At 51.0% G+C, this 27,492-nt stretch overlaps 1 protein-coding gene across 4 annotated transcripts; it reads right to left on the bottom strand.

Annotated features, from left to right (window-relative positions):
- Nucleotides 1–978: 978 nt before the first annotated feature.
- Nucleotides 979–24,258, bottom strand: GJC1 (gap junction protein gamma 1). 4 transcript variants are annotated; one of them, XM_072919049.1, is made up of 5 exons: nucleotides 24,144–24,222; nucleotides 21,928–22,142; nucleotides 4,800–4,913; nucleotides 2,757–2,829; nucleotides 979–2,623 (listed from the first exon to the last, which is right to left on the bottom strand). In XM_072919049.1, the coding sequence occupies exon 5, from the start codon at nucleotides 2,602–2,604 to the stop codon at nucleotides 1,423–1,425; it is 1,182 nt and encodes a 393-aa protein (XP_072775150.1). In that variant the 5' UTR covers nucleotides 2,605–2,623; nucleotides 2,757–2,829; nucleotides 4,800–4,913; nucleotides 21,928–22,142; nucleotides 24,144–24,222; the 3' UTR covers nucleotides 979–1,422. The 4 variants fall into 4 exon arrangements, with proteins under 4 accessions (XP_072775150.1, XP_030111981.4, XP_072775151.1 ...); XM_030256121.4 differs by lacking the exon at nucleotides 21,928–22,142 and having other exon boundaries at nucleotides 24,144–24,258; XM_072919050.1 differs by lacking the exon at nucleotides 21,928–22,142 and having other exon boundaries at nucleotides 2,757–2,826; nucleotides 24,144–24,258.
- Nucleotides 24,259–27,492: the final 3,234 nt, after the last annotated feature.

Below are 27,492 nucleotides of genomic sequence, written 5' to 3'. Positions count from 1 at the left end.
GTCCCTGACCCAGCTCTGATGAGGGACAGAGGTAGCCTTGAAAGAGAACAGTCCTGCTTGAAACAGGCCCCCAAAAGATATTAAAATGCACGGAAACCTGAAAAAAGAAAGGGAGCAGGGCAAGGTCCTGAATGCTTTATAAATAGCAGCAGAAAGCAGAGACATTTATCAGCGTCTCTCCCAGCCCAGCTGGCTCCTTGCCAGAAAGACAGAGCCAAAGGCATCAGTCCCTCACTCCCCTTCTGCTAATTGTAAATTCAAGTTTAATGCCAAGCCCACAGAATGCCAGACTGGACTGGTCTCTCAAGCAGAAAGCGAAATTATACATATTGCTCTGTCTGAAAGGAATTCCTCGGACAGAAGGGAAGGAAGAGAGGCCTGGAATAAGGCAGAATCATTGATATTCCAGGAGGGCTGAGACTGCCCAGACAGCTCCTGTGTGCTGCTGCAGCACAGGGAGGGGATTCCACACTCAGACAGAGCTACCATGACTCCACTGACCCGATTCGTTTGGAAAGCACAGGAATCCTCCCCAAAAGGTACCACTGGCTGCCCTTGGGCACAGGGTGTTACACAACAGGAGGCCTCACAAAATTCTCTTCCCATCACTCTCACAGAAACACGCTGAGTTACTGAATCCATTTCTATTCAGGTTTTTTCCGGATGTTTTGCAGGAATTTGAGGCGTCTCCTCTCTCCTGTTGCACAAAGTGTGCAGGGAGCCCTGAGCCCTCTCTGCCCCACAACTGGCAATCCTGCTCCCTGCACACACACACACATTTTTCCTGTAAGTCATTTTCCATAGAGGAAAGAGCCTGCAGGACACAGGAGCTTATGGGATGACACTTCCAGGTTGCAAGCAGCACATTCATTTAGTAAAGAAGCACCATTGACAGAGATTTCCCAAATCTTTTCCCACCCATGAGCTGCCCAGAGACTCCACTTCTGCATGTTCAAGGCACTTTGGAAACGCAGCATAGAAAAGTTTTATAAAAAGTTTTACTTGGAAAACAAGGAAGAACAATGACATAACTGCAGACAACAATAATAAAATTAACAAAATGCTAATGGCTATCCATTGCTTTGTCCTTGTTGATATAAAAAGTGTAACATCAGATCCAGTGTACAAATACAAAAAAAATTGTGCATAATAAATGTACTATAATACTGTACATACAGCATAAACCGTTCAATGAGAATGAATTAAATATACCTATTTGTCTCCTGGCTTGGAAGACAAAAGAATAAAATTCTAAAGTTCTAGAATCAGTGTATAAACCCATTCCAGGGCTGAATCACGAGCCAACGGTGTCCCTGAAAATCAGCAGAGTCAAATATTCCCTTAATGGAAGCCATTATTCATGGGACTGCTGGTTATGATAAACTAGGGGAAAAAAACCACAGCGTATCAACTGAGTCAACGTTAAATCCAGACCGAGTTCTTCCCATCTCCTGACTTGCTACTGGCACTGCTTTTGTTTGAGCCCGCTTTGGATTTCTTCCCTCTGGAGCTGCTGGGGTTGTTTTGGTTGTTGTAAGCCTGGATGGCGAGGTCCAGGCGGTCCTGAGCCACTTTGATTTCCCTCTGCAGGATCTCCAGGTCGGCGGGAATGTTCCCCTCGCTGCTGCCGTACTGCTGTTCCTGAGCTATGTTGGCTTTGTTCTGCCTGTAGGCCATCCTGGCGTTGGACAGCTCCGTGCACTGCATCTGCTCCGGCTTCAGTGTGATGTTGTAGCCCGGGGGAGCTGAGGGTGTGTTCCAGGTGAAGGGGTAGTTGAAGGTCCCAGAGTCAACCAGCGCCTTCTTCTTGGCATTCAGCGTGTCCCGGATGGTGCCAAAGCCCAAGTGCAGCATCTCCCAGACGTTCAGCAGCAGACACATGCAGCTCACCCCGTACATTATCAGCAGGAAAATGGTCTTTTCGGTGGGCCTGGAGATGAAACAATCGACGTTGTGCGGGCAGGGCTTCCTGCTGCACACGAACACGGGGCTCACCTGGAAGCCGTACAGGAAGTACTGCCCCACCAGGAAGCCAACTTCAAACAGGGCCCTGGCCAGGAGCTGCAGCACGTAAATCCTCATGAGCCCGTCCTCCCGGATCTGCCGCCGCCCGTCGTGCTTGGCTTTGGCAGGGCTCTGCTTCTCTTTGCTCTCCCGGACGCTCTCCACCTCGATCTCTGGGTACATCATTGGGTCTTCCTCGTGGTCACCCTCAGCTTCCTCCAAGCCCCGGTGCTGTTTCCAGCGGATGGGCAAGCTCCTCCTCCTGGCTCTCCTGCTGGCTTCGCTGTGCTCCACCATCCGGGCGATCTTATGGATGGCGTAGCCTAAGTACAGCACGGAGGGAGTGGCCACAAGAATGATCTGGAACACCCAGAACCTGACGTGCGAGAGAGGGGCAAAGGAGTCGTAGCAGACGTTCTCGCAGCCAGGCTGCTCCGTGTTGCACACAAACTTGCTTTGTTCGTCGTAATAAATGGATTCTCCTCCCACAGCAATTAGGACAATCCGAAACACAATCAACACTGTCAGCCAGATTTTGCCAACAAAGGTTGAGTGGTTCTGGATCTCCTCTAACAGGCGGGTCAGAAAACTCCAACTCATGGTGGTCAAATGAGTTTATCTAAAAAACAAACAGAACCCCCACATATTTATGAATTTATCAGCTCGAGCCTAAATGGTTCAAACTCAACCAAGAGAGTCTGAAAACTGCAGACTTTTACACCCAACACCCATCCATAACATGTGACCACCACCTGCTATCGGGATCCAGCTGCCAGAATTTGCTTGAAGATCCTACGTCTCCTCCGCAGGCTTTTGAGGAATCTGCTGTAAGAAAAAGTAGCAGTTCAGTATAATTTCATTTAAAAAGTGCTCCCAAAGCTACTCCCCAGCCCAAGACAGAAACATGGCTGCTCTGTATGTCATAGGTTGATAAAAACATTTGAAGTGGAAGCTGAAGACTCCAAAACACTGTGGATGGGAAGACAAGTGCCCATGAGATTTTTGGGTGCTGTTGGCCACATTCCACCACTGACAAGAGGATTTATTTTAATTTGTTAAAGCCTGGGTTAGTGATCACAGTCTCAGCCACAACCTACAGCAGACACAGTTGTGTCCAAGGGGAGCACCAGCTGTCCTAATTCAGGAAGGGATGGCCCAGCCCACCTGTGATGCAAAGGCAGGACAGGCTGGTGGTCTGGGCCGTGTCACCCTGCAGGGCCAGCCTAAGGACAGGGCTGGGCCAAGAAACTCCCAACTATGCTCAAACCATCCTGCGGATCAATTTGGGTCCAGCCTCTCTGGGAGGCTCCAAACCTTCCTCCCACAGGGTCAGAAAAGATTTCAATGTGGACTTTGTAGTGAAAACCTGGTTAGAAAGAGTCACCTGTCAAAACTTTTAGAAGAGTTCCCTCACAGCAGTGAGAGGTGGGTGGTGAGGGGAGAAGGGACAGCGCTGGCAGGAGCTGAGCGAGCGCCGGAACTGCCGGGCCTGGCCACGCTCCCGAGCGGGGCTGGCACAGCCTGCCAGAGACAGCTCTGCCAAATTCCAGCCTGCACATTCCAGGTTGCCCAGAGAAGCTGTGGCTGCCCCTGGATCCCTGGAAGTGTTCAAGTGTTCAAGGTTGGGCTGAGTTTGGAGCAACCTGGGGCAGTGGGAGGTGTCCCTGCCCATGGCAGGGGGTGGCACTGGATGGGCTACAAGGTCCCTTCCAACCCAAACCATTCCAGGACTCCAGGATAAATTTGCAATCCTAACAGTAAAAATCCCATCCTTGGAAACTCCAGTCTGGCAAAACTTTGAACAAACCCCAGCAATACTGCAGGCCCTCCTGGAGCTCCAAGGAGTGAAACTGGTAAAACTCGGGAAGAACTGTTGGACACTGTTAGAGCAACGAGGGATGAGGCATCTTTAAAACTTTTGATGATGTCAAATATCAGTTTGACATAAAGATTATTAAAAGAAATTATTACATCAGAAAAACATTTGGTGACAGATCCTGAACCAAGAACTGGACAAATCTCCAGCACTCTGATCTTAAAAGGGATTTATTATTGACCTGAAGAAATTCCAGGAGACTGGAGGAAAACTAGTACTTGGAACTCTTCAACTTCTTCCACGTAACTACAGAGTTGTTTATAGGCAAACCCATGAAATGTGAGGAGATGCAAGCAATGCAGAGTTAAAGGATATCAGTGTGATCTCCCTCTGGTGGAATTCAGTGTTTCACTGAAAAGCCAAGAGCAGGGATATGGTGTGGATGGGCTGTGCAGAACATTTGATTTATCACTTCATGACAGTGGGAGAAAAAAATAGCACAGGAGAGTATTAAAAAAGGCCATATTCAGTGATCAGAAGTAACAAAAATCTTGACAAATGATTCCCACATTAAGTCCAAGATCAGTTCCATAATTACAGCAGTTCTGCAAATCCCTGGCAGGCAGGCTGATCTTCCCAAGCTCAGCTGAGGAGTGGCTGCTGACAAAATGGGCCCATGGGACACGAGTTTGCAGGCTGAGAACTGGAGATGAGAGTTACCAGTGGTACAGGAAAACATGGATTGCTGGGGAGGCTGAAGCCCCTGAAACAGCCCCACTGCCTGAACCACGCTCAGCGCAGCTCAGGACCAGCAGAGCAGGGTTTGTAACTGGGGGAGAGGCTCCTGTGGGTGTCAGCTAACAGGGAAGGGAACGAGGCCCCTGCAGGATCAGGGTCTCAAGGAGAGCTGCTGAACAGTGCAGGTGATGGATTGAGCCCTGCAGCTCACCTGCAATTAGGAGCCAGGGGTTGATCTTACCTCCTTGTTAGCGAGACAGCCCTGGGCGCCTGCGGCTGCATCCTTCAGCAGGGGCTCCAGCATCAGAGAGTGGCTACAGGAGGCTCAAAACCAGCTGAGGGACAGGGGAGATGCCTAAAAGTGAGTGATTTAGAAAGATCAATTTATTTAGTTGGGAAACATAGGAGGAAAATGAAAGTGAATCCCAACAACGAGTCAGGATCACCATGTGTCATCAAAATTACCAATTAGGACAAAAATCCCCAGCCCTCACTCAGGTGGATGGACAGGCCACCTGCACTCAGCCCTGAAGAAGGACATATTCAAATCAGACGTATTGTAAAATGTAGGCAAACCCAGTGGGAAGAAATGATGATGTCCGACTCCAATTCAGAAGGCTGAATGATTTCTTTATTATAACTATGCTATTATACATTAATATACTATATAAAGGAAGATACTAAAACTACATACTACTTTCTCTGACTACCATATCTAACTCCCTCCCAGCTTGTGACCCTGCTCTCGAGAGTCCAGCCACAGGGGGGCTGGATTGGCCATCAGGCTCAAACAATCCTCACCAGAATCCAATCAAGCAATCACCCCAGGTAAAGAATTCTCCAAACACATTCCACATGAGGAAAACAAGGAGCAGAAATAGAAATTGTTTTCTCTTCTCTCTGTGCACCTCTATGAAAAATCCTGAGAAAGAGAGAAACGTCTCTGTGACACAGATGTGTTCCATAGATAACAGCTATTAGAGGTGCTTGCAATCCTCCCAAGGCTTCCATCCCAGCTCCCCTTCAACACAACCCTGCTGAAATAACACTTTTAACAGGCAAAGAGACCAGAGGTTCCAGTCCCAGAGCAGCCCCTTCCTGCAGCAAGGGCTTGGCACCCCCATTTCAGAAAGGCACCCAAGAGCAGCTCGGGATGAGAGTGCTTCAGACACCCCACACTCAGCATTTCCCACTCGGATTTGGGGTCCAGATGAAGGGCACATGAATCTGGGCATCCTGAGAAGGGCAATGGGCAGCAAAGGCAGGTGAACCCCACATCTGGAACAGGAGGTTAACAGAGGGGAGGAGCCCCAGGAGCTCTCTCTCACCACACTGCTCTGCCCATCTCATCACCCTGGGCACTGACAGGACAGGCACGTCCCCACTGACACTCTGTGATTCATCAACTAAAGAAGAGACAAAACCCAAAGGAGTTTAAGAGGTTAATTCTTATTCGCTGAAAATGTCAGGGCCACATTTTTCACTGAAAGTAAACTACTAAGTAAATTTGAAATTAATTAAACACTGATGCCAATGTAAATTTGGAGTAACAGCAGGAACCAGCCTTTAAATTTTCATATACTGTCACATTCCTCAGGAGTTAAGGACAGGGAAGTTTGAAATGAGTGTAAATTTCAGTAAGAGAATCTTTACTTTCAGACAAGCTGCTACCTCCCATCTAAGAAATTTCTTCAAGGTACATGATAGCTTTTCATAGTGCATTTTCTACTTGCAGACAGGTAGCAACAACAACACAGGAATCATTCCTGTGATTCCAACCTGAATTCCACCAGTTGTATCAATGCACAGAGTGCCAGACCTATGTACCCACAGCCCTGGGATGCAGGAGGACTTACCCAACCTGTGTTTAACAACCAGGACCTGCCAATTAGTGGGTCCTGGCTGTGGAGCTCTGAAGCTGCCCAAGAGCTGATTCTCTTTGCCATGAAAATGTCACTTTGTCTATTTAGTCCTAGTCCTGAGCAGAGCTGCTGGGACAAACATGGGAGGACCCATAAACAAGCAAAGAACTTCCTGGTCTTTGAGGAAATGTTTTGGTTCAAGCAAAATGACAGTCATTAAGTCTTGGAAAGGTTCAGCCCATCCAAATTCAATGCAGTACAAACCCAAGAACTTCCACGTGGAATTCCGGTGGTGTCCCTGCGTTCCGTGGGATCAGCCAAGGTTAGAGGGGCACGTTCTGCCTCTCCTCCACGTGCTGCAGCACCCAGACACATCACAGCAACCTTCACCCAGAGTACACCCACGCTCCTGCATCTGCTGTTTCTGGCAACATTTAACTCAATAATTTTCCAATGTTTCAAAGAAAAGTCTATGGACACTGACACGCAGCTGAGAAAGGCAGAATGTCAGCAATTTCAGCTAATTTAAGTCATGCCAGAAAGTGCATTTGAGAGAGACTTTCATGTCTTGTATTTGTCATAAGTTCATTTCAGCACTTCCAGCGGAGGAGGCTCCTTGGAGCAGGCAGGATCCATGATGAAATATCAGGGGGCTTATCTCTGACAGTGGGCTGGCTCCTGAATTAAAGCTTTGCAGGCGCTGACATCCAGAGATAATGAAGAATTTGGAGCAGGTACATGGGAAAAAAGAAATCAGCTTCAGATGAAGAATTTCTGGAGTTAACACAGCTGTTGCTCACATACAGCTAGGGAATGACCCCTCAGGTGTATTCTCTTAGGGAATAGCCCTCTCCTCTATCCAGCCCATGGGGGTTTAAATGTTAAATTTAAACATTTTAACATGTAAATTTTCACCTCCTTTCAGCTTTCTCCTCAAACAGCAATGATCTCCTGCCACTCAGGGTGGGAAGAACTGCACCATGGAGCAGCAGTTACTGTAAAACGCTCAAAATCCAGCCCTTGGACAGGAGAGCTGAGGTGTGGCAGGAACAGCAGCGGGGCAGGAGGAAGCTGCAATGCTCCAGCAGTGTCCCCATTCCCCTGAGATGGAGGGCACCTGCAGGGCAGGACAGCCAGCACCAGCTGGGGGACAAGGCAGCCTCATTCTGGGCTCTTGAATCCCAAAAACCTTCGGAACCATCTCCTGGCCCTGCCTCGGCACAGACTGGGCCCAGCCCAGGGCAAACTGGAGCCCCTTGACTCCATCCCAGCACAAACTGGAGCCCCTTGACTCTATCCCAGTACAAACTGGAGCCCCTTGACTCTATCCCAATACAAACTGGAGCCCTTTGGCTCCATCCCAGTACAAACTGGAGCCCCTTGACTCTATCCCAGCACAAACTGGAGCCCCTTGACTCCAGCCCAGCACAAACTGGAGACCCTTGACTCTATCCCAGCACAAACTGGAGCCCCTTGACTCCATCCCAGCACAAACTGGAGCCCCTTGACTCCATCCCAGTACAAACTGGAGCCCTTTGGCTCTATCCCAGCACAAACTGGAGCCCCTTGACTCCATCCCAGTACAAACTGGAGCCCCTTGACTCTATCCCAGTACAAACTGGAGGCCCTCAACTCCAGCCCAGCACAAACTGGACCCCCTTGACTCTCTCCCAGCACAAACTGGAGCCCTTTGACTCCATCCCAGTACAAACTGGAGCCCCTTGACTCCATCCCAATACAAACTGGAGCCCCTTGGCTCCATCCCAGTACAAACTGGAGCCCCTTGACTCCATCCCAGTACAAACTGGAGCCCCTTGACTCCATCCCAATACAAACTGGAGCCCCTTGACTCCATCCCAGCACAAACTGGAGCCCCTTGACTCTATCCCAGCACAAACTGGAGCCCCTTGACTCCATCCCAGTACAAACTGGAGCCCCTTGACTCAATCCCAGCACAAACTGGCAGCTCCAGCCCAAAGCACCGGAGCATGAGGGTGCAGGGAGTGTTGGTTTGGTTCAGCACTAGGCAGCCTGTGAGGATCATGGAGCTGGACTGGATGATCCATGTGAATCCTGTCCAAAAGACTTTTTTCCTCCCTAAATTATGTATTTCCAGGTCATGCTAATTAAATCTGATTAATTTATTAATGATTTATTTGTTTTGTCTTGTTTTTAAGCAGTTTTAAAAGACATGTGCTGAGCAGGAATAAAAGAAGAAATGCATGGAAATTCTGTTGTTAATCAAAAGAGGTTTCATGCTGCATGAAAGTGAAATTTTGCCCACAGGCTAATTAAAATAGTATTTGAATTAGGATGAATGAATAATGCTAATTATTCATTCAGATCTCATTTACATTGAAAACTAAGAAATTACATGATTTACAAGTACTTTTGAGGAAGCAGAGAGGTTCCTTTTTTTTAATTTTATTTTTTTAACCTGGAAAATGAGTAAGACTTCATTGCTCAAGGAAGCAGAGAGCCACGGCCAGACCCAGCACTGGAATGGTGCCAACACATCCTGAATCCTGGTGAGCACTGTGCTGATGCCACCTGCATTCCCTGAGCAGCAATTCCAGTGTCCACTGTCCTGAGTGACACAAGAGCAAGGATGTGGGGATAACCCTGGGTTAAGAGAACTCACAGCTATCACCCTTCTATCCTCCTTGAAGGAAGTGGGTTCAATCACCATCAATTTTACTCCTATTTTCAGCAATTAAGATGAAAAGGAGTAAGAAGAGTGCACTGAATTTTATTTTTAATCTTATAGAATACTTGGGAAGGAAAAGGCTGGGACTTTTTGGAGAGCACACAGTGCACTTTCAAATAAATCCTCTGTCATCTGGCAGGGCTCACGTGGCAACAGCAGAGAATGGTTTGGAAAAAGCCACAATGTCAATGTCAATTTGGAAACCATTTCTGAATGGTGCCTCCCAATCCCAGGCATGCTAACAAGGCTCCACTGATTCCCAGACCAATCCCCCGAGTCTAAAAATCCCCACGCTGCATTATGAGACCACAGATCCTATGTGGGATATAAATAGAACAGGAAAATATGGGTAAGAGGTAGGGATATAATAAGATTCTTGCGCTGTCAAAAAAATAAAGATGTCAAGTACGTATCTTTTTGAAAATCAACATATACCCACCCGAGCATTCAGCTTACAGATAAACTGGAATTTGCAGCTAAGACATGAACCTCCGGTCGCCTCGGCGTGCCCTCTAGGTACTGCTAACATGGGAAGCCAAGTGACAATTTTAGCAACACTCCCCCGCAGTGACAAAATTCAAATGAAATCACGACGTGTTTTGTGCTGGCCCAAAGCAGCTTTTAGTGCACCTACAGCAACCGTGCTGCTGCAGGAAGCAGCGTGTCCAGGGCGGGCACCCAAACACGGGTCCTGGCAGGGCAGAGCCACCCCAGCAGCTCTGGATGGGGACAGGACGAGCTGAGCCTGCCTGAGTTCATCTGAGAGCAGGAGCCTGCAGTGACAACAGGCTCCACGGGACATGGACACTGGGCTCTACAGTCTCTGTCACCTCAAGAGATTTTTGGAGGCCCGTGGTGGGGTCTGTGTCAGCCTGAATCCCTTCACACACGCTCAGCAATCAGCATCCCTTCTCAAGGATGGGAATGAGGTGTTCCAGCTCAGAGACTGGGAGACTGAGCTCCCAATTTGGCACTTCTTGTAGCTGAACAGCAGCCTGAGGCTGCTCCTCACACCCATCCTGCCATGCCAGGTATGAGGAGGCAGAAGAATCTGTGGGTATTGGTGATTCCCAGATTGTAGAAAATCTCTGTCTTTCTGCCCCGTTGCCAAAGAAGGAGCCATAATTCGTCTGTGCTGTTTCCAGGTTGTTTATTCTGTTTATCTCTAACATGTTCTGCTGCCCTGCCGCAGCTCTGTCCTGCAGGGCAGCGTGTGGGGCTCTGCCCTCAGTGGGATGGTACAAACATTAAATACCAGAAACTACATCTACTATATTTACAATAACGTGCCAATATCTATCATCTACGTTGAACAGCGTGTCCCAGCCTAAACCAATAGAAAAATGCCAACACTACAGTGAAACATGGAGGGCATGAAGAAGGAGGAAAAGGACAAGGCACACCCAATTTCCTCCATCTTGTCCCCTTTGGACCCCTTATCTAGAATCCTAAAATTTTACTTTTGCACCCGTGCCACACTTAATTATTACTCTTATCAAACACTCAAAGCTTGTAATTCATCCTGTAAGATTGAAAACTCTTTTCCATGGACAGAGATCACAGACAGTGTCTCTCGGGGCTCTGTCCAGGGGGGTTCCTGACCCCTGCCAGGGTCCCAGACCTGCCAGGGCAGCCAGAGGGAAGCCCTGGATTCCCACACCCCTCCTCACAACCTGCTGGCAGATGAGGAATAACCCAGCAAAGAAGAGCTACTGGAGCTCAGAACCAAGCCAGTGTTTACTCCACCAGCACTCCCCCTCTCCCCTCTCCTCCAGCCTCACACATCTCACAGCTCCTCTCCACCACAGTTTAACCCCAGCGAGCCCAGATGGTTTGAGCAGCTCCCATAGGAACTGGGCTCCTGCAGCACTGGCAGGTCCAGCACGACCCACCAGGCCCTGCCTGCCCTTGGCCCTGGTGCTGCTGTGCTTGTTCCTCCATGCAGAGGAGCCAGGGAAGCTTTCCCTGTCTAATTCAGATGGATGTTGAAAACAATGAATTACAGGGTAGGTAAAAGACAATTTTTTTTTTTTTTAAGAATTTGAATCTGAAGTTCAAGCCATACTAGAGAAAATGCCCAACATTGCTTTGCTGAAACCAAGACCAAGTGTTTAACCAAATGCTGAGCTCTTGGACTGCCAGCCCAGGCTGTTTGCAAACAACAGGGCTGGGGACTGATACTCTTAAATGTAAAGATGTGGAGGGCATCCTTGAGAAACACTGTTCCTACCAGCTGAAGTGACCATCAGACCAGGTGAGTGTGGCATCAGGGGCACAGAGCACTCCAACTGAGAGCTGGCAATTCCCATTCTCTGCAGGGATCCTGCAGGCTTCTCCATGATCACACACAGAAATGTGCACTGTTCTGCTAACAGGTAGTTTAAACCACCATATTTTACATCCCAAGAGCAGGTTGGAAGGCCCACGTCCAGCCAGGTTTTAAATAATTCCACCACAAACTCCCTGGGCAGCCTGATCCTATTAAACACCTCCACAGTTATAAACATTGAAAAGTCAGATTGGGCAGTCTGATCCTACATCTGACCATGCTTACAGTAAACAAAAGCTTTTCTTATGTTTAAGTGGAATTTTCTGTGTATCAATTTTCCACCATTCAAAAACCACCAACTGCCCACCATTCCCTGGGGACTGTGGAGAACAGTCTGGGCAACAGCAACAGAAGAAAAGCAATTCAGCAATTTTTCCTCTAAGAATGAACATAATAGAGAGGGGACAACTTGCAGGGACTTGAGCCACATAAGCAAGTGAAACTGTGACCTGAGTCCTTCCCCCTGCCAGTGTGGGACAACTGCCACACAGTGCTACTCGTACTGGCATGATACAACAATACATTATTAAAATATTGAAAATATTGTACTGCTACCTATTGGGAACTGTGTTCCCGGCCGTTATTTTAACAAATATGGCAAATGGAAAGGTAAAAATGGAAAAATTGCAGTGAGGAGAATAACAGAAGGCAGGTCCTGAGTGGCCAACAGCAATTCAAGCAAGAGTCTGATGGATCAGGACTGGGGTTCCTGCACACACCTGCCAACAAATGCCAGGGCTTCAGCCCCTTTCAGGACATGCTCACCAGTCTGGGAACAGCAGAGAGAAAGGAAGAAAGGGCAGGAAAGGCCCAGCACCAGCACTGCTACTCAGGGCTGCACCTGGGGACACACAGGGGTGAGCAGAGCCTGGACAATGCAAACCCACCTGTGACACCCAGGGAATGGCAGCACCTGGGCCCACCTGAGACCTCAGACGACGACCCTGAGCACTGCAGCGAGGCAAGGAGGAACAATCCTGTTTCCCCAGACAGACCCACAAGGGTCCAAAGGGAAGAAGGCAGAGAACACACAGCACCTCTGGGTGTTGCATTCCTGGGAAGCACTGAGGGACAGGCGCTGCTGGGGAGCAGGAGCCTTTGGACAGGCTGCAGCATCCCTGTGCTTACCTGGATCCCTCCAGCTCTCTGGCAGCGAGGTCTGGGGAAGGCCATCCTCACTGCCACACCCTTCCAGTCAGGCATCAGAGAGACCTCCCTGCCTTGATGTGATTAGTGATTCAAATAACCACAACACCCCTTTAACTACACCCGATTCCACTGCAGCCAACAGCTCCACAGCATTTCCCCACCGGGCTCCTCCTCTGTGCTCAGAGGGATGAGTGTCAAAAGAAAATGACACACTGGAGGCAGCTGACCCAAATATCACTCTCACAGCCATTTCAGGAAAGGAGAGAGAAGCCAAAAGAGAGCAATTCTGTCGGCTCCTGTACATCAAAATCAAAGGCCCTCACTTGGCTGAGCGGGAGGCAATCGGATGGGGATGAACACCTAATGCTCCCACCACCATCTTATGACAGTCAAGAGAAACCACGACAGCGTTTGCTTCATAGATAAGCCTCAAAAACTACCATGAACAGCTTGTAAATGAAACAGATACCACGCACCCCGACACAGCCTGCCACAATGTCCCCAGTCACCCATCCTGCAACATGGCAGCTGCTTCTCTGTGACCTACATTCAAAAAAAAGAGTTTTATTCCCCAGCTCTGTTTGGTCTAGTGGGAGCCACCGCCTCAGCCTGCAACTCCACCAAATCCACATCACATTTTCTACGACAGCAGCTCTGCAGAGAGGGAAGGATGTTCAGAGGCAGAGGAGGACAGTGCAAACCAAAGCCTCTCCACTGCAAACCCTCCCTGCTGTGCTCGTGCTTTCAGGCAGCACTTGGAACAGCTCTGCTAAACTGGGCCTGGATTGTTCCCATGCTGGGACACAGAGCAGCAGAGAGCCTTGAGCCCCTTGAGACTTCACCAAACTCTGCACCTCCCCAGGTGGAGAGCACCAAGCAGGACAGCAGCCAGCTGTGCCAAATGGCACAACAATCCGTGAGGATGGGGCTGGGACAGACAGCCAAGGACAGCACCTTGCCAGAGAACAGGTCCACAACAAACCAGCACCTCACTCACTCTACTGCTGCTTCAACTTCTCCTAAGTTGCTGCTAAAGCACAGAAACACCTGAAGAGTTTTGTTTCAATAAAGTTGGTTTTACACACAGTTTATTCTGAGACAAGGAGCAGAGTAAGGCAGCAGATTGCCATACTGGCATTAAAATGTTACTCCAGCTTGAGTTCAACAGGAGTCTTAACAGCTTTATTTTGCCAAAGATAAAATTTAGAATATAAATATGCATAGATTCACTAAGTGACTTATTTGTTGAAAAAAATGTCCCTGTAATGAAATAAGAAACACAAAACTGTACATTTCTGAAAGACTTGAACACTTTGAGACTCCCTTGGGAAGAGACCTGAAACACGGATGAACTCTCTGTGCTCCATCACTGCAGCTGGGAAACACACACACCAACTGGGGCTTTCCCCCCTGAGAACAGCTGGAAATAACTCCTGTTTTATGAAAGGAGGCCAGAAGCCCTTTTCCCAGTGACCAAGCACACAGTGGCAGATGGGTCAGTTTTTCCACCTGACTGCTTTCCCTGGCCAAGGATTTTATCTGACTTATTATCGACACAGACTGGGACAATTAGCAGCAAACTGAAGGCGGATCAGCCTCCCCAGTGCTGAAGTCAGAAAACACCCACCGAGACACTGCAGCCACAACAAGCTTCCCCCAGCTTCTTATTTCCAAGCTTCCAAGATTTTAGGAGGCTGGTGACATCTTGCTCCTTCTGGAATGTGCTCTTCAAGCTCCAAGCAGGAGCCAGCAGATCACCTCCATGTGGCATGGCCAAGGGCTGGGCCACTTCCTAACACAGAGCCAGCAGGTCTGCCTGCAGAAATATTCTGAATACAAAGGTAATTGAGCATGGGCTGTGTCACAGCTCCTTCACTCTCACAAAGGGGAATTAGCTTTGTGAGATAAAATAAGATAAAGTAAGATCACTCCTGATAAGGAACCATTGGCTGTTTGGTGGATTGTCTCATTAAAGCGATCCAACCCACTCTGCCAAACACAGTTACAGGCTGGTTTGTGCTGGAAGGGACTTTAAAGCCCATCTTGTTCCTCCCCCTGCCATGGCAGGGACACCTTCCACTGTCCCAGACTGCTCCAGGCCCGTCCAACCTGGCCTTGGACACTTCCAGGGATCCAGGGGCAGCCACAGCTTCTCTGGGCAACCTGTGCCAGGGCCTTAACACTCTCGTAATAAAATATTTCAATTTAATGTGGATATTCTCAGTTCAGTCAGAGACAAAAAGAGAAAGATTTCCACCAGGCTAAGCATGGGAAAAAGCCCAAGAGGAATGAAAACAATCTATTATCTTGTTTTCCATTCGTATTGTTTATAAATATATTCTACCACACTGACCTAAGTCCGGTGTACCAATCGGGTGAAATGTTTTTACTTTTAAGACCAATAGAATTAATGTTCATGATGTTCTCTAAAAAAGAGAGAAGTGCTTTTGAATAAACACTGTTTACCTTCTGAAATCGTACGAGCCATTTCACCCATCCCTGGCTTAACAGCGTCACTTTAATGTCCCATCTAACCCTGTCCTCTCTGTTTAAAAGTGTTCTCCCTTGTCCTATTATTACAGGAGACAGAAAAAAGTCCCCATTTTTCTTCCAAGCCCCTTTGTAAGCTGAAAGGCCACAGTAAGGTCTCCTCAGAGCCTTCTCTTCTCCAGCTGCACACCTCCAGCTCCCCCAGCCCATCTCCAGAGCAGAGCTGCTCCAGCCCTCAGAGCACTCCAACTTCAGATTCCCACCTGCACCTGGACAGAGTCTCCATGAGAAAGGCACCAACAGAAACAGGCTCAGCTTTAATGTCACCAAAAGAGATGACAAACCCATTCAGAGAACTCGATGTGACTCCTTTACACACAAGCTACAGCACCAGGAACAGTTCCAGGCTCACTGTCAGCCCTCTCCCCTGGGACTCAGTGGGAAACTGGTTCCCACTGCAGGGACTGGAGGGGAAGTTACAGAGCAAAGAGCCAAACTGAGGAGTCACAGTAGGAAGGGCTGGATGGATCCACCAAGGGGTTAACGGAGAATGGAGATGGACCCTGGCTGGAGTACAGCCATTCCTAAAATTGTCTTGGGACAAGGAAGCAACTTCCATGTCAACTCTGCAAGACAGGGGTTGAGAAGGAAATCCTGGCAAAGTGTAGTTCTCCAAACCCAACTAATGACACAGAGCAGCATTAGTGGGCACTGATTCTCTGTGTAAATATAATAAAACAAGAGAAAAGTCAGTGTGGCTTCTGGAAAGGCAGCTCCAGCCCCACAGATGGCTTCTGGGTTTTAACCCCTGCGAGTCTGGAGGCTTCCTGTGGGGACCCTAAAAGGCCACTGGAAAAGGGACAGACAGCTGGGAGTAGGAGTAAATAGTCATTTCCTTCAAGGGAGGGAAGTCAGAGCAAGGGTCACAGGGAGAGGCTGGCTGTGCCAGACTAGGACACTGTCTGGATGTGACCCAATATCCTGAAGGAAATATTTAAGGGGCAGTAGATAAGCAACCATGAAGAGCAGCACAGGGACCATATGAGTCTATGCAACCTGGAAATAAAATGGCAGATGGAATTCCACATGGATAAAGTGATGCATACATTGAATAAAAATAATAAATCTCAATTTCACCTAAAAATAGATATGCCCTGAGATGGCCTCAGCAAGCAGGAGGTCTTGGGGCTGTCAGGCTGCTCTGTGAATGCTCTGGCACTGCTCAGCACAGCCCCAAAACAGTGTTTCACCAGTGTCAGAGGACAAGCACATCCAGCACATGCTGCTGTGCCACCATGTGCCTGTGACATGCATCCATGGCACGTGGCTCTGATCACTCTGCCACGTCCCCCTGAGTGCCCATGGCTCACCCACGCTGTGTGGCTCTGGTCACTCTGGCCAGTCCTATCATGGGAAGAAAGGAGAGCAGAAGGACATTGGAGCAGAGGTATGGAGTGGGAAGTGGAGGAAGGACAGTGAAAAAAAGCAAGAAACTGAGGGGGGGAACAGGCAGAGAGCCTGGAGAAGGAAAACCCCTCCAAAACTGAAAGCCAGAGCAGTGCCTCAGGCAAGGGTAAGTCTGTAGGCACAAAGCAGTCACATATTGAGAGAGTCCAGAGCTTCTCCCACGCTCTGCTGCAGCCCCTACATGGGACAGGTCAGAAACAGGACTCTGGGGCAGGCAAGATTCCATCTGATCCCTGGGGCTGCTCCAAAGGAGCCAGGACTGAGTGGCTCCGAGGTGCTGGGGAAAAAGCCCCTCCATGAACCAGCTGAAAGAGAGGAAGCAGCAGACGCCAAAGGGAACAGAATTGGTACAGGAGCTGTTACCACTGCTCAGTTCCAGCCCCCTGGAATGCTGCATGTGCCAGACAATGCCAGGCAGTCAGAACACCTGAAGGGCAGCCATGATTTATTCCTGTCCACGGTCCTCCAGCACAACCCTCCAGGGAATCGGATCCTGCAGACACCTGGATCGATACAGTTTGGTCACAGATTGCAAAGAGAGCAAGAGCAGGCGAGGAATACAAACCAAGCTGGGGACAGCACTGAGGAGGAGGCTCCAAGTCAGCTCCAGAAGGAGCAAAGACTTCACACGAACCATGGAATAAAGATAATTTCCATATGGCTTTGTGGAAGATCGCCATGTGCTTCCTCCCAAACACTTCAATTTTATTTTGCTTTATAATATCTCAGGAATCACAGTTTCCACCGTGAAATTTTTTCTAATTTCAAAATAGTTTAACTCCATATCTGAGCACCAGCTGAGTAACTCCTGCAAATTAAATTCAGTCATTTCTCAACTACTTCAATGTTTACCACGAGAATCAGGAGATTTTTAGATTTTTAGGAGTACATGCTGCATGCAGGGTAGCACAGCTGCAAGAAACATAAGGAACTTCAACCATTTTAATTTTATGCCATTAAAACATGTACTGACACCAAGTCATTTTAATTTTATGCCATTAAAACATGTAGTGACACCAAGGCCAGCCCCATGTGCACAACCTACACCCACATCCTTCCCTGCCTACAGACACATCTCTCACCTCGGGACTACGCAGCGCTGGGTGTCATTTGTGTCTCTGAACCCACAGCAGAGCCAGGCTTCCAGGAGTTAACAGGGAGTCAAAACTCCCCCTCAAGGGGACATGGGCACACACAAGACACACAATCACCCTTCCAGGCTCTTGACTATTTTAAGCATGAGAGAGATACAGAACTTCACAGGCGATGGCTGCTCCGAGTCTGGCAGGGCTGCACCACTCATGCCGGGATGTCACCGCAGGCAGGAGTTCCATCCATCCCCTGCTGCCACCAGCACCATCCCTCAGACTGCAGGAGCTGAGGCACACCACAGCCAGATCCCTGTTTACACCCAGAAGTCATTTTTCTACATTCCTTCATCAGAAAAGCAAAGTGGACAGAAGCATCCTCAAGACGTGGTGGCACTTTTGGGGAAGATTTTGGGGATGTTCAGAGGAGAGGGAACGCTGTGCAGGCAAACCCTGCACCCCAGGATAGCAGATTGTGGCTGAGTGGGACACAAGAGCAGGGACTCAATGGAAAATAACCAAATGCAGTTGTCAGCCTCCTCCAGCACCACTGACTGCGCATTCGACATTCGGACTGGAAAGGACACAAGGCACAATCTGCTGGTCATCCATATGGATGCCTCCCTCCCTCCTTCCTTCAGTCCTCCTCAGGATCTCAATCGAGGTCAGGCACGCACACACAGACTTGTTTTCTGACAAATTTGTAACTAAAAAGCCAGAATTAATAACTGTAAGAGCCCAAAGCTGGTTTCACGGACTTGTTTAGGCAAAAAAGCTGGCTGACTCCACCAATTTCCATCTAGGCAAGGTAATAGAGAGAAATCCTTCACTCCGGTGTAAAAATGTAAATCCCAGCTCAGTGAGTCATTTAAACACATGCCTAATGCAAAGCTTGAAACAAATCCCGCTAATAATCCGGGCTGCTCGCTTATTTACAGCTAAGCATGGCTTAAGTACCTGGATGATCTGGAAATACCCTGGAGCCCCAGGAAAAGAGCCTAAACCAGGCTGGTCTGAGAATTAATCACAGTGGTATGAGCAGAACTGCTAATATGAACCGGGGGAGGACTGTGTGTGTGTGTGTGTGTGTGTGTGTGTGTGTGTGCTGAAGCATCTGTTCAAGTTTAGGCATATAAAACATTTTTCAGCCCAATGACTCCAGAGGGAAATGCTTCATACATCAGCTCATCTGACTCAATTTTTCCATCACATTTCCTTTAATACAGTTTTGTCCATAAATACACTATTTGTTTTTTCCAAATATAGATTTTTATTTATAGACAGAAAACCTTGTAACTTGTGTTATTGCTCAAAACCCTGGGTTCTGCTTTGAAACGGAATCACATTCTTCCTTGAGACAGAATCACTGAGGAATTCCTGGCCAGTACTGAGGTATGAAACCAAGTTGTCTATGTCTGCAGAAGGAAAAGGGATTTCTTTTTGCCATTCTCAGTATTTCCTTCACCAGGAATCATCAGTAAGGTCACAACTGCCCAGACAAACATTGCACATGTTAATTATCCCACACCACATCCAGAAACTTTCACCTGAAATATTCATTTTATGCCAAAACAAAGTCAAGTTCTAAAAATTCCCAACCAGATCTTCCAGACAGTCCTGAATTTGGGAAGAACTGTGTGTCACTACCCAAGCAGCAATAACAATTCATATTTATGGTATGAGGAGGTCAGAAAAGGAAATGCAAACATTGCCCTTTCGCCTCCAAGAAGCATTTTGGAGATAAATTCCTTTTTGTAGCTTTTAACGGAAAGCAACGAGCCTCCCAAAAACAGGACCAAGAACGGGCAGTGAATGGGAAATTTGGTGATTTTGACATTTTAAAAACATGTTTTTTTTTCAAGAGCGGGATTTACGTATTGAGCAATACTGAACACAGCGAGTGAAATGTGATTTAATACATTTTGACCATATTATTAACCATTATTTGACCATTATTAACCACAACTTGAGCCGATAAAAAGCACAGAGGAATTGCACTCCTGCTGCTGGAGGGAAGTGCCGAGACCAGCTGGAAACACTGATAAATGCCAGGGGCTTCTGCAATAAAATCTTCACTCCCTTCCACACTGAGGTGGCCGTGCAGCCACCCGTGAGGGGCTGGCAGTGGGGTCCAGGGACCATCTGTATCTCAGGGATGTGCTTCCCTGGGCAGGTCAGCAGGGACAAAGTAGAGCCACCATAAAAATCAGGAAATTGTAGTGGAACTTTTTGAACGGCAATAATTTTCTTCCTATTAGGCAGATTAAAAATACATAAATCTGGAGCACAAGTCAACTCTGTGGAGTGGCAGCACAGAACACAAAGGCTGGAAGCAGGGTGGGAGCAAAGGATCACCTTCCCCCTAATGAGGCAGCAGTGCCCATCCCCCGGCAGGGACAACAAAGGGGTCCATTATCCAAAAGGGTTTCACTCCAAGTGTTTAATGATCGCCACCCTTGTCTGAGTTCCCGCTGGGGTTCAGGGAATCCTGTCCCAGCAGGAAGGGTGAGGCACTAGAGAGGCACCTTGAACAGGGCAGCGCTCCTTGTGCTTTCCACCTTCAAAAAAAGCTGCTGAAATGTGAAGTGGTGTAAGGAAAGAGCCACAAGAGCAGTCCCCTCTCCCCAGCTCCACGCTGGTGGTGAGGCTGAAGCCTGATTTCTGAGAATCACAGAATATCTTGAGCTGGGAAAGACCCACAAAGATCATCCAAGTCCACCTCCTGATTCCATCACTTCTTTACTCAGCCCTTTGCAGGTGCCAATGACCACAAATCACCAAAATTCACCCCAGCGAGCCGGGTCTGCCTGGGTTCACACACTCTGTGGTGCTCCAGCAGCTCTCCATGGAAAGCTCAGCACTCCATAAGGGCTGCTCGCTCTCCAGCATCACAGCTGGGCCAGGAGTGAGGCATCAGCACCACCACTGAGCCCCTGTGCCTCTGGATTCTCCAGCTCCCCAGAGAAGCACCAAGGCACTGGATTTTCAGTGACCCAATCCATAACACACCCAAGGAAGGCACCTTCTGGATTATCCAGCTCCTAACTGGGTGTTCCTTAGCTGCTCTGCTGATCCTAAGTGGCTGGATCACTCCTAGGTACAACCTCAGGCACTGGATCTCATCCTTTCCTTGGCAAAAGTGGTGAACGAGGAAAGTTTGGGGATTTTTTTGACTCACAGAAGTTGCTGGCAGTCAGCAGATTACTAAATCAACAAATGTAGGTGTTAAAATTCATCACAAACTCTCCATCGGTGATTAAATTTCAGAGCTTATAAGAAATTTGTTCTTGTAAACTCTAGAACCATCCAAACCCAAAAAAACTTTTTAGGATGAAGTTTCACGTAAACAGTATAATTTCCACACCAATTGCCTTTAGAACCACAGAATTTTTTAGAAAAACTGTGCCTATAATTAAAACTCTCCATGGTGTACCAAAATAAATTCTTAAAATTGGTCTCAATTTGCCCAGCATCTGTGTTCTAACTTTCCCCCTAGCAAGGGCTGGGATCCCTAGAATTCCTCACATTCCCAACCCTCTTGGGGCTCCTCTCTGCCTTGTTCAAAGCAAGCGCTGCGCTCTCAGTCCTTGACCCAAATTTTCCAGTTATTTACCAGTATTTGCATCACTTGCACATTATTTGTGATGAGTTTGAAGTGAGGGGCAAAAAAAGTCCCTTAATGAAGGTCTGAGGATGGTATACATGTAATAAAGAGGTATTTCATGTCAATTCCTTGTGTAGAATCCTTTATTCAGACCTGTGAGTTGCTTTAAAAAACCAAAAAAAATGTAATATTGTTGTAGAAATTAAAAAAAAACACTTAGATTTGTAAATGGAAATGCTTCCACTAGTAATAACTCAATAGTCTCCTCCACCAATGGAAGGACAAACTTACAAACTCTAGTCTAAAAGCACTGAAGGCAGTCAGACCCTTTGATCAGCAAAATGTTTCTAATAACTTCTCATCACTCAAACTGATCTAAACCTTGATTACAAAAAGACAAGAGGTGCTGGGTGACAAACTCCAAGGAGCAGCTGTGTTTCCAACACAGTTCAAAAAACAGAGACGCTCTTGACAAACAAGTTCCACGTGGGTGAATCCTCCAAAGGGACCTGTCATTGTGCTCTCCTTTGCCCCATGCACTGGCATTTCAATTTGGAAATATCAGACAAGTTCTGATTCTGGAGAGACACCCTGCAAAGGGCTCTTCTCTGTGAAGGAGCCAGAGAAAAGCTCAGCCCCCAGCTCAGCCCAGCCCCAGCCCCTCAGCTCTTACCTGGCCACCTCCGTGCCCGCAGACATGCCCGGTGCCCCTGCCTGCTGCCCTGGCAGCCACGGAGAGACAGAGCTCAGCACTCCAGTGCTGCACCCGCTGTCACCCAGGCCAGCCCCTCGCTGCAGCTCTCGTATTCGCCAGGCACCAGAATGTGACAGCTCAGGCCACCCCCACGGAGCCACCAGTGACCGCAGAGCTCCGTCGCAGGACTTTCCCTCAGAGTCAAACAGCACAGTGAGGCTCAAATTCCCTTCTGAAATACCCATCCCTCTTTCCAGCACACAGCTGACCTCAGAAAAGCACAAGCACAACTTTGGAACAACATGGGAAGTACCAAAAATACAGAGAAAGGCACCTTGCATTTTCCTAAACACGAGTCCTGACAGAAAACAACTTTTTCCCTTAAATGACCTGAAGAGCAGAGGGTTTGGTAACTGTGCTGACAGCTGGTTCATTGAACATCCCCAGGACACGGATTTCTAACAGGAAGGGACAGTTTGGGGTTTTTCTTAACCAATTATCCTTGACTTAGAGCAGACAGGAAACATGGAAATAATAACAACAATCAACGGTCTGTCAGACAGAAGGGTTTTGTTCTCTCTCTCATTTCCAAATACCAATCAAACACCCAATGAAAAATCAGAACCTGGTGGTTGCAACTGTTGCTCCAGAATCCATATGGTACATCCATGCCCTAATTAATCCCTATGAACTATCTCCTATTTGTAATTAATTTGATGGTGGAACAAAATCAGCACTTCACTGTGAACTAAGGTCACACTGTCCAGAAAGTGTCAGGACTAATTCCTACCAACAGAAATGAGAATTGCCTTTAAAAGGACAGTAAAAATAGCTGCACAAATGTCATTCCTGTGAAATTTTATGACGCTGGGTGAAAGTCAGGCCCAACGGAGGCCAAAACTCTCATCTGACACAAGAGCAGGATTCTTCTCATTGGGGTCAATCACAGAGAATCACGGAATGTCCTCAGTGAGAAGGGACACACAAGGTCATCGAGCCAAACTGATGGCCCTGCACAGGACACCCCCAACAGTCCCACCACATGCCTGAGAGCTTTGTCCAAACACTCCTGGAGCTGGAAAAGTATTTCCTCAAGCAATGCCAAACCGCAGGGCTGCAGCCCGTCAGCTCCAGGCAGGGCTGGCTCCGGCTGCCAGCAGCGCTGGGAGGGTTTATCCAGGCAGGAATTCTGGGCAGGAGCTGCTGCTTGCAGGGACTGCGCTGGAGCCTCAGCAGCTGGCACGGGATCCGTGAGCCCCGGCCTGCCCGGAGCCGGGAGGGGGACAGGGGTGACACGGCAGGAGAGGTGGGCACGGAGGTGACACCGGAGGGAGAGGTGGGCATGGAGGTGACACCGGAGGGAGAGGTGGGCATGGAGGTGACACAGGAGAGGAAGTGGGCACAGAGGTGATACAGGAGGAGAGGCAGACACAGAGGTGACACAGAAGGAGCAGTGGGCACAGAGGTGACACGGCAGGAGCGGTGGGCACAGGGTGACACAGGAGGAACAGTGGGCACAGGGTGACACGGCAGGAGCGCTGGGCACAGGGTGACACGGGAGGAGCAGTGGGCACAGGGTGACACGGGTGGAACGGTGGGCACGGAGGTGACACGGGTGGAACGGTGGGCACGGAGGTGACACGGGAGGAACGGTGGGCACAGGGTGACACGGGAGGAGCAGTGGGCACAGGGTGACACGGCAGGAGCGGTGGGCACAGGGTGACACGGGTGGCCTCTCCCGGTGCGATCTCTCCGTTCCCGCGCTCGCAGCGCTCCGTTCACCACCCGGGGCTCGACACGTGCAGCCGCGGGCGGGCACCGGCGCTCCCCGGGAAAGCCCTTCGGGCACCGCTTCCCTCGGGATAAACACCCCGAGAGGCCCGTCCCGGAGCGCGGAAGGCGGCGGGGAAGGCGGAGGACAGCCCGAGGTGACACCGGCCCTCGCTCATCCCGCCGCCTGCGGATCCCCCGCTCCGCCCGGCTCGGTCCCGCCGCCCTCAGCCCGCCGCGGCTCCGTCCCCTCGGGGCCCGCGGCTGCCCTCGGGCTCCCGCCTCCCGGTGCCCCGGAACGGCCGCTCGGTCCCCTCAGCCCCCCGCCGTCCCCCGTGGCTCCGGCCCCTCGGGCGGCGCCGCTCGGAGCCCTCAGGCGCCCGCCCGGCCCGGCCCGGTCCCGCCGCGCCCTCAGCCCCACTCACCGGGTCCGGCCCGTGGCGGCGCCGCGGCCCCTCGGCCGCCGAGCCCGGGCGGGGGGCGCGGGGCGCATGCGCGGAGTCCCCTCAGCGAGCGCGGGCCGGGCGGGGAGCGAGGGACACGGGCGGGACACGGGACAGGGACACGGGACAGGGACACGGGACACGGGCGGGACAGGGACACGGACACGGGACAGGGAACGGGGACAGGGACAGGGGACAAGGGACAGGGACACGGGCGGGACCGGGACACGGACACGGGACAGGGAACGGGACAGGGACACGGGCGGGACACGGACACGGGACAGGGAACGGGGACAAGGGACACGGGACAGGGGACACGGGACAGGGACCCGGGCGGGACACGGGACAGGGAACGGGGACACGGGACAGGGAACGGGACAGGGACAGGGAACGGGACAAGGGACAGGGGACACGGGACAGGGACACGAGCGGGACACGGGACAAGGGACAGGGACACGGGACAGGGACAGGGAACGGGGACACGGGCGGGACCGGGGACAAGGGACAGGGACAGGGAACGGGACAAGGGACAGGGGACACAGGACAGGGACACGGGGACAGGGACCCGCGCGGGACAAGGGACACGGGACAGGGAACGGGATAGGGACACGGGAAAGGGGACACGGGACAGGGAACGGGGACACAGGACAGGGGACACGGGACAGGGGACACGGAACGGGGGACACGGGACAGGGGACACGGGACAGGGAACGGGGACAGGGACACGGGTGGGACCGGGACAGGGGACAGGGGACACAGGCGGGACAGGGGACAGGGACAGGGGACACGGGACACGGGATAGGGGACACGGGCGGGACAAGGGACACGGGACAGGGACAGGGACACGGGACAGGGACACGGGCGGGACAGGGGACACGGGACAGGGACACGGGACAGGGAACGGGATAGGGACACGGGACAGGGGACAGGGACACGGGCGGGACCGGGACACGGGACAGGGACACGGGCGGGACCGGGACACGGGACAGGGACACGGGACAGGGACACGGGACAGGGAACGGGGACAGGGAACGGGACAGGGGACACGGGACAGGGGACACGGGCGGGACAGGGGACACGGGACAGGGAACGGGGACAGGGACACGGGCGGGACAAGGGACACGGGACAGGGAACGGGGACACGGAATGGGACAGGGATGGAGAACAGGGACAGGGAACGGGACAGGGAACGGGGACACGGAATGGGACAGGGATGGAGAACAGGGACAGGGAACGGGACAGGGAACGGGGACACGGAACGGGACAGGGATGGGGAATAGGGACAGGGACATGGGACAGGGACACGGGACAGGAGAGGGGATAGGGACAATGACACAGGACTGGAGTCAGGAGAGGGAATAGGACAAGGACACGGGACGGACACGGCAGGGAACGGGGACAGGAGACAGGGGTCAGGAGAGGGGACAGGAACAAGGACACAGGACTGGGGTCAGGAGGGGGTACAGAGACAAGGACACAGGACTTGGGCCACCAGGGGAACACGGCGGGGGACAGGGACAATGACACGGGACTAGGGTCAGGATGGGATATAGGGACAAGGACACCAAGCAGGGTCAGGATGGGGACACAGCAGGGGGATAGGGACAAGGACACAGAGCAGGACAGGAGGAACACTGGAGCAGGGCTGTGGACAAGGACACCATAAACAGGGTGGGGACAAGGACATTGGAAGCAGGATAGGGACAGGAGCAGAGCAGAATGGGGACACTGAGAGCAAGATGGGGATGGGAATAGCAAGAATAGGATGAGGACAGGGACTGGGGCAGGGTGGGATGGGGGCAGCAGGACCAGAAGGGGAATGAGGACACAGGAAGCAGGACTGGGACAGAGACATGGAGAGCAGGACAAGGATGGGGACACTGGGAGCAGGGCTGTGGACAGGGACAGCAGGAGCAGGATGGGGGTACTGGGACAGCTGTGGGGATGGGGACATCTGGAGCAGGGTGGAGACAGGGGCATAGAGCACAGGAAAGGGACAGGATGGGGACAAGGGACACCAAGAACAGGGTGGAGGTCTGGGACAGGGACACTGGGAGCAGCAGGACAGGCACTCCAGGAACAGGATGGGGACATCAGGAGCAGGGAGGAAACCAAGGATGCTGGGAGCAGGATAGGGACAGGACAAGGGTGGAATGGGGAAATCAGAAGCAGGGACACAGGCACTGCGAGCAGGATGAGGTCAAGGACATAGGGGAGAGTGGAAACAGGATGAACAACAGGGGCAGGATGGGGGAAATGGGATCAAGAAAGGGACAAGGACACTGGGACAGGGGATTGGGACATGGGGAGTAGGAAAATTATGGAGGCACTGGGAGCAGAATGGGTGATGGGGACAATGGCAGCAAGATTGAAATGGAGAGAGCAGGACAGTGGGAATGGGGCGGTGGACAGGGACACCAGGAGCAGGGTGGAGGCACTGGGAACAAGACAGGCATGAGGACAGTAGAAGCAGGACTGCAGTCAGGCTCCCCAGGAGCAGGATGGAAACAGGGACACGGCACAGGGTGAGGGCTTGTCCCACGAGGAGATGGCTGCTCAAGGTGCCAGATTGTGTGGGGACCTCCCAAGACCCCGGGATGGGGACAAACGAGAACAACTCCCGCTGCAGCATCCCAGGGTTTGCTCCGGGAGATGCCTGGCCTGGGCTCTGGGGGCCCAGTTTGGTGCTGGGCTGTACTGGGAGGTGCTAAACACGCCCAGCGCAGCCTTGGGGGTGCCAGGGCTGTATTCTGCTTGCAGCAAGCAGGATTGAGCCCCACTTTCCCCCAGGACAGAGGGGGAACACGCCATGGGTGAGGCCACGGTGCCAGGGCAGATGTGGGAGGTGAGGGGGACCCTCCTGGCACGGCCCTGCAGGAAAGGCTGAGCCTGCTGCAAGGGCTGGAGAAGCAGGACTGCATCCCTGGAAAAGCTGAGCCTGCTGCAAGAGCCAGAACCGCTCCTGCTGGGCCATGGGGTGGGGCAGCAATTTGGCCTGGGGGGGTGACGCCGATGTTGACTGACAGGAAATCCTCTCCCTCCCTGCTTTTGATGCTCCACTGGCCTGAATTATCCCCCACAAGATGCAGTTTCCGCAGACCCAGCACCTGCTGGAATGGCTGGATGTGCTTTTCCATGGATGCTTCCTATCCTGTGCTTGTCAGCCCAGTGCCTCCCAGTTTCCACCAGCAGCTGGCAGGTTTTGGGAGTGGGGGAGGAGGCTGTCCTCAGCTTTACTCTCTGCTCCCCATACTGGTAGCCCGGGGCCATCTCAAGCCCCACTGAGCACAGGGATGCTCTGGGACAGGATCTCAGGGGTGTTGCTGGGATG

The sequence above is a fragment of the Taeniopygia guttata genome, chromosome 27 (assembly GCF_048771995.1).
Source record: "Taeniopygia guttata chromosome 27, bTaeGut7.mat, whole genome shotgun sequence".
NCBI classification, from domain to species: Eukaryota; Metazoa; Chordata; class Aves; order Passeriformes; family Estrildidae; genus Taeniopygia; species Taeniopygia guttata.
The sequence above is the reverse complement of the archived record's forward strand: the minus strand, read 5'-3'. Positions and strand labels throughout refer to the sequence as shown.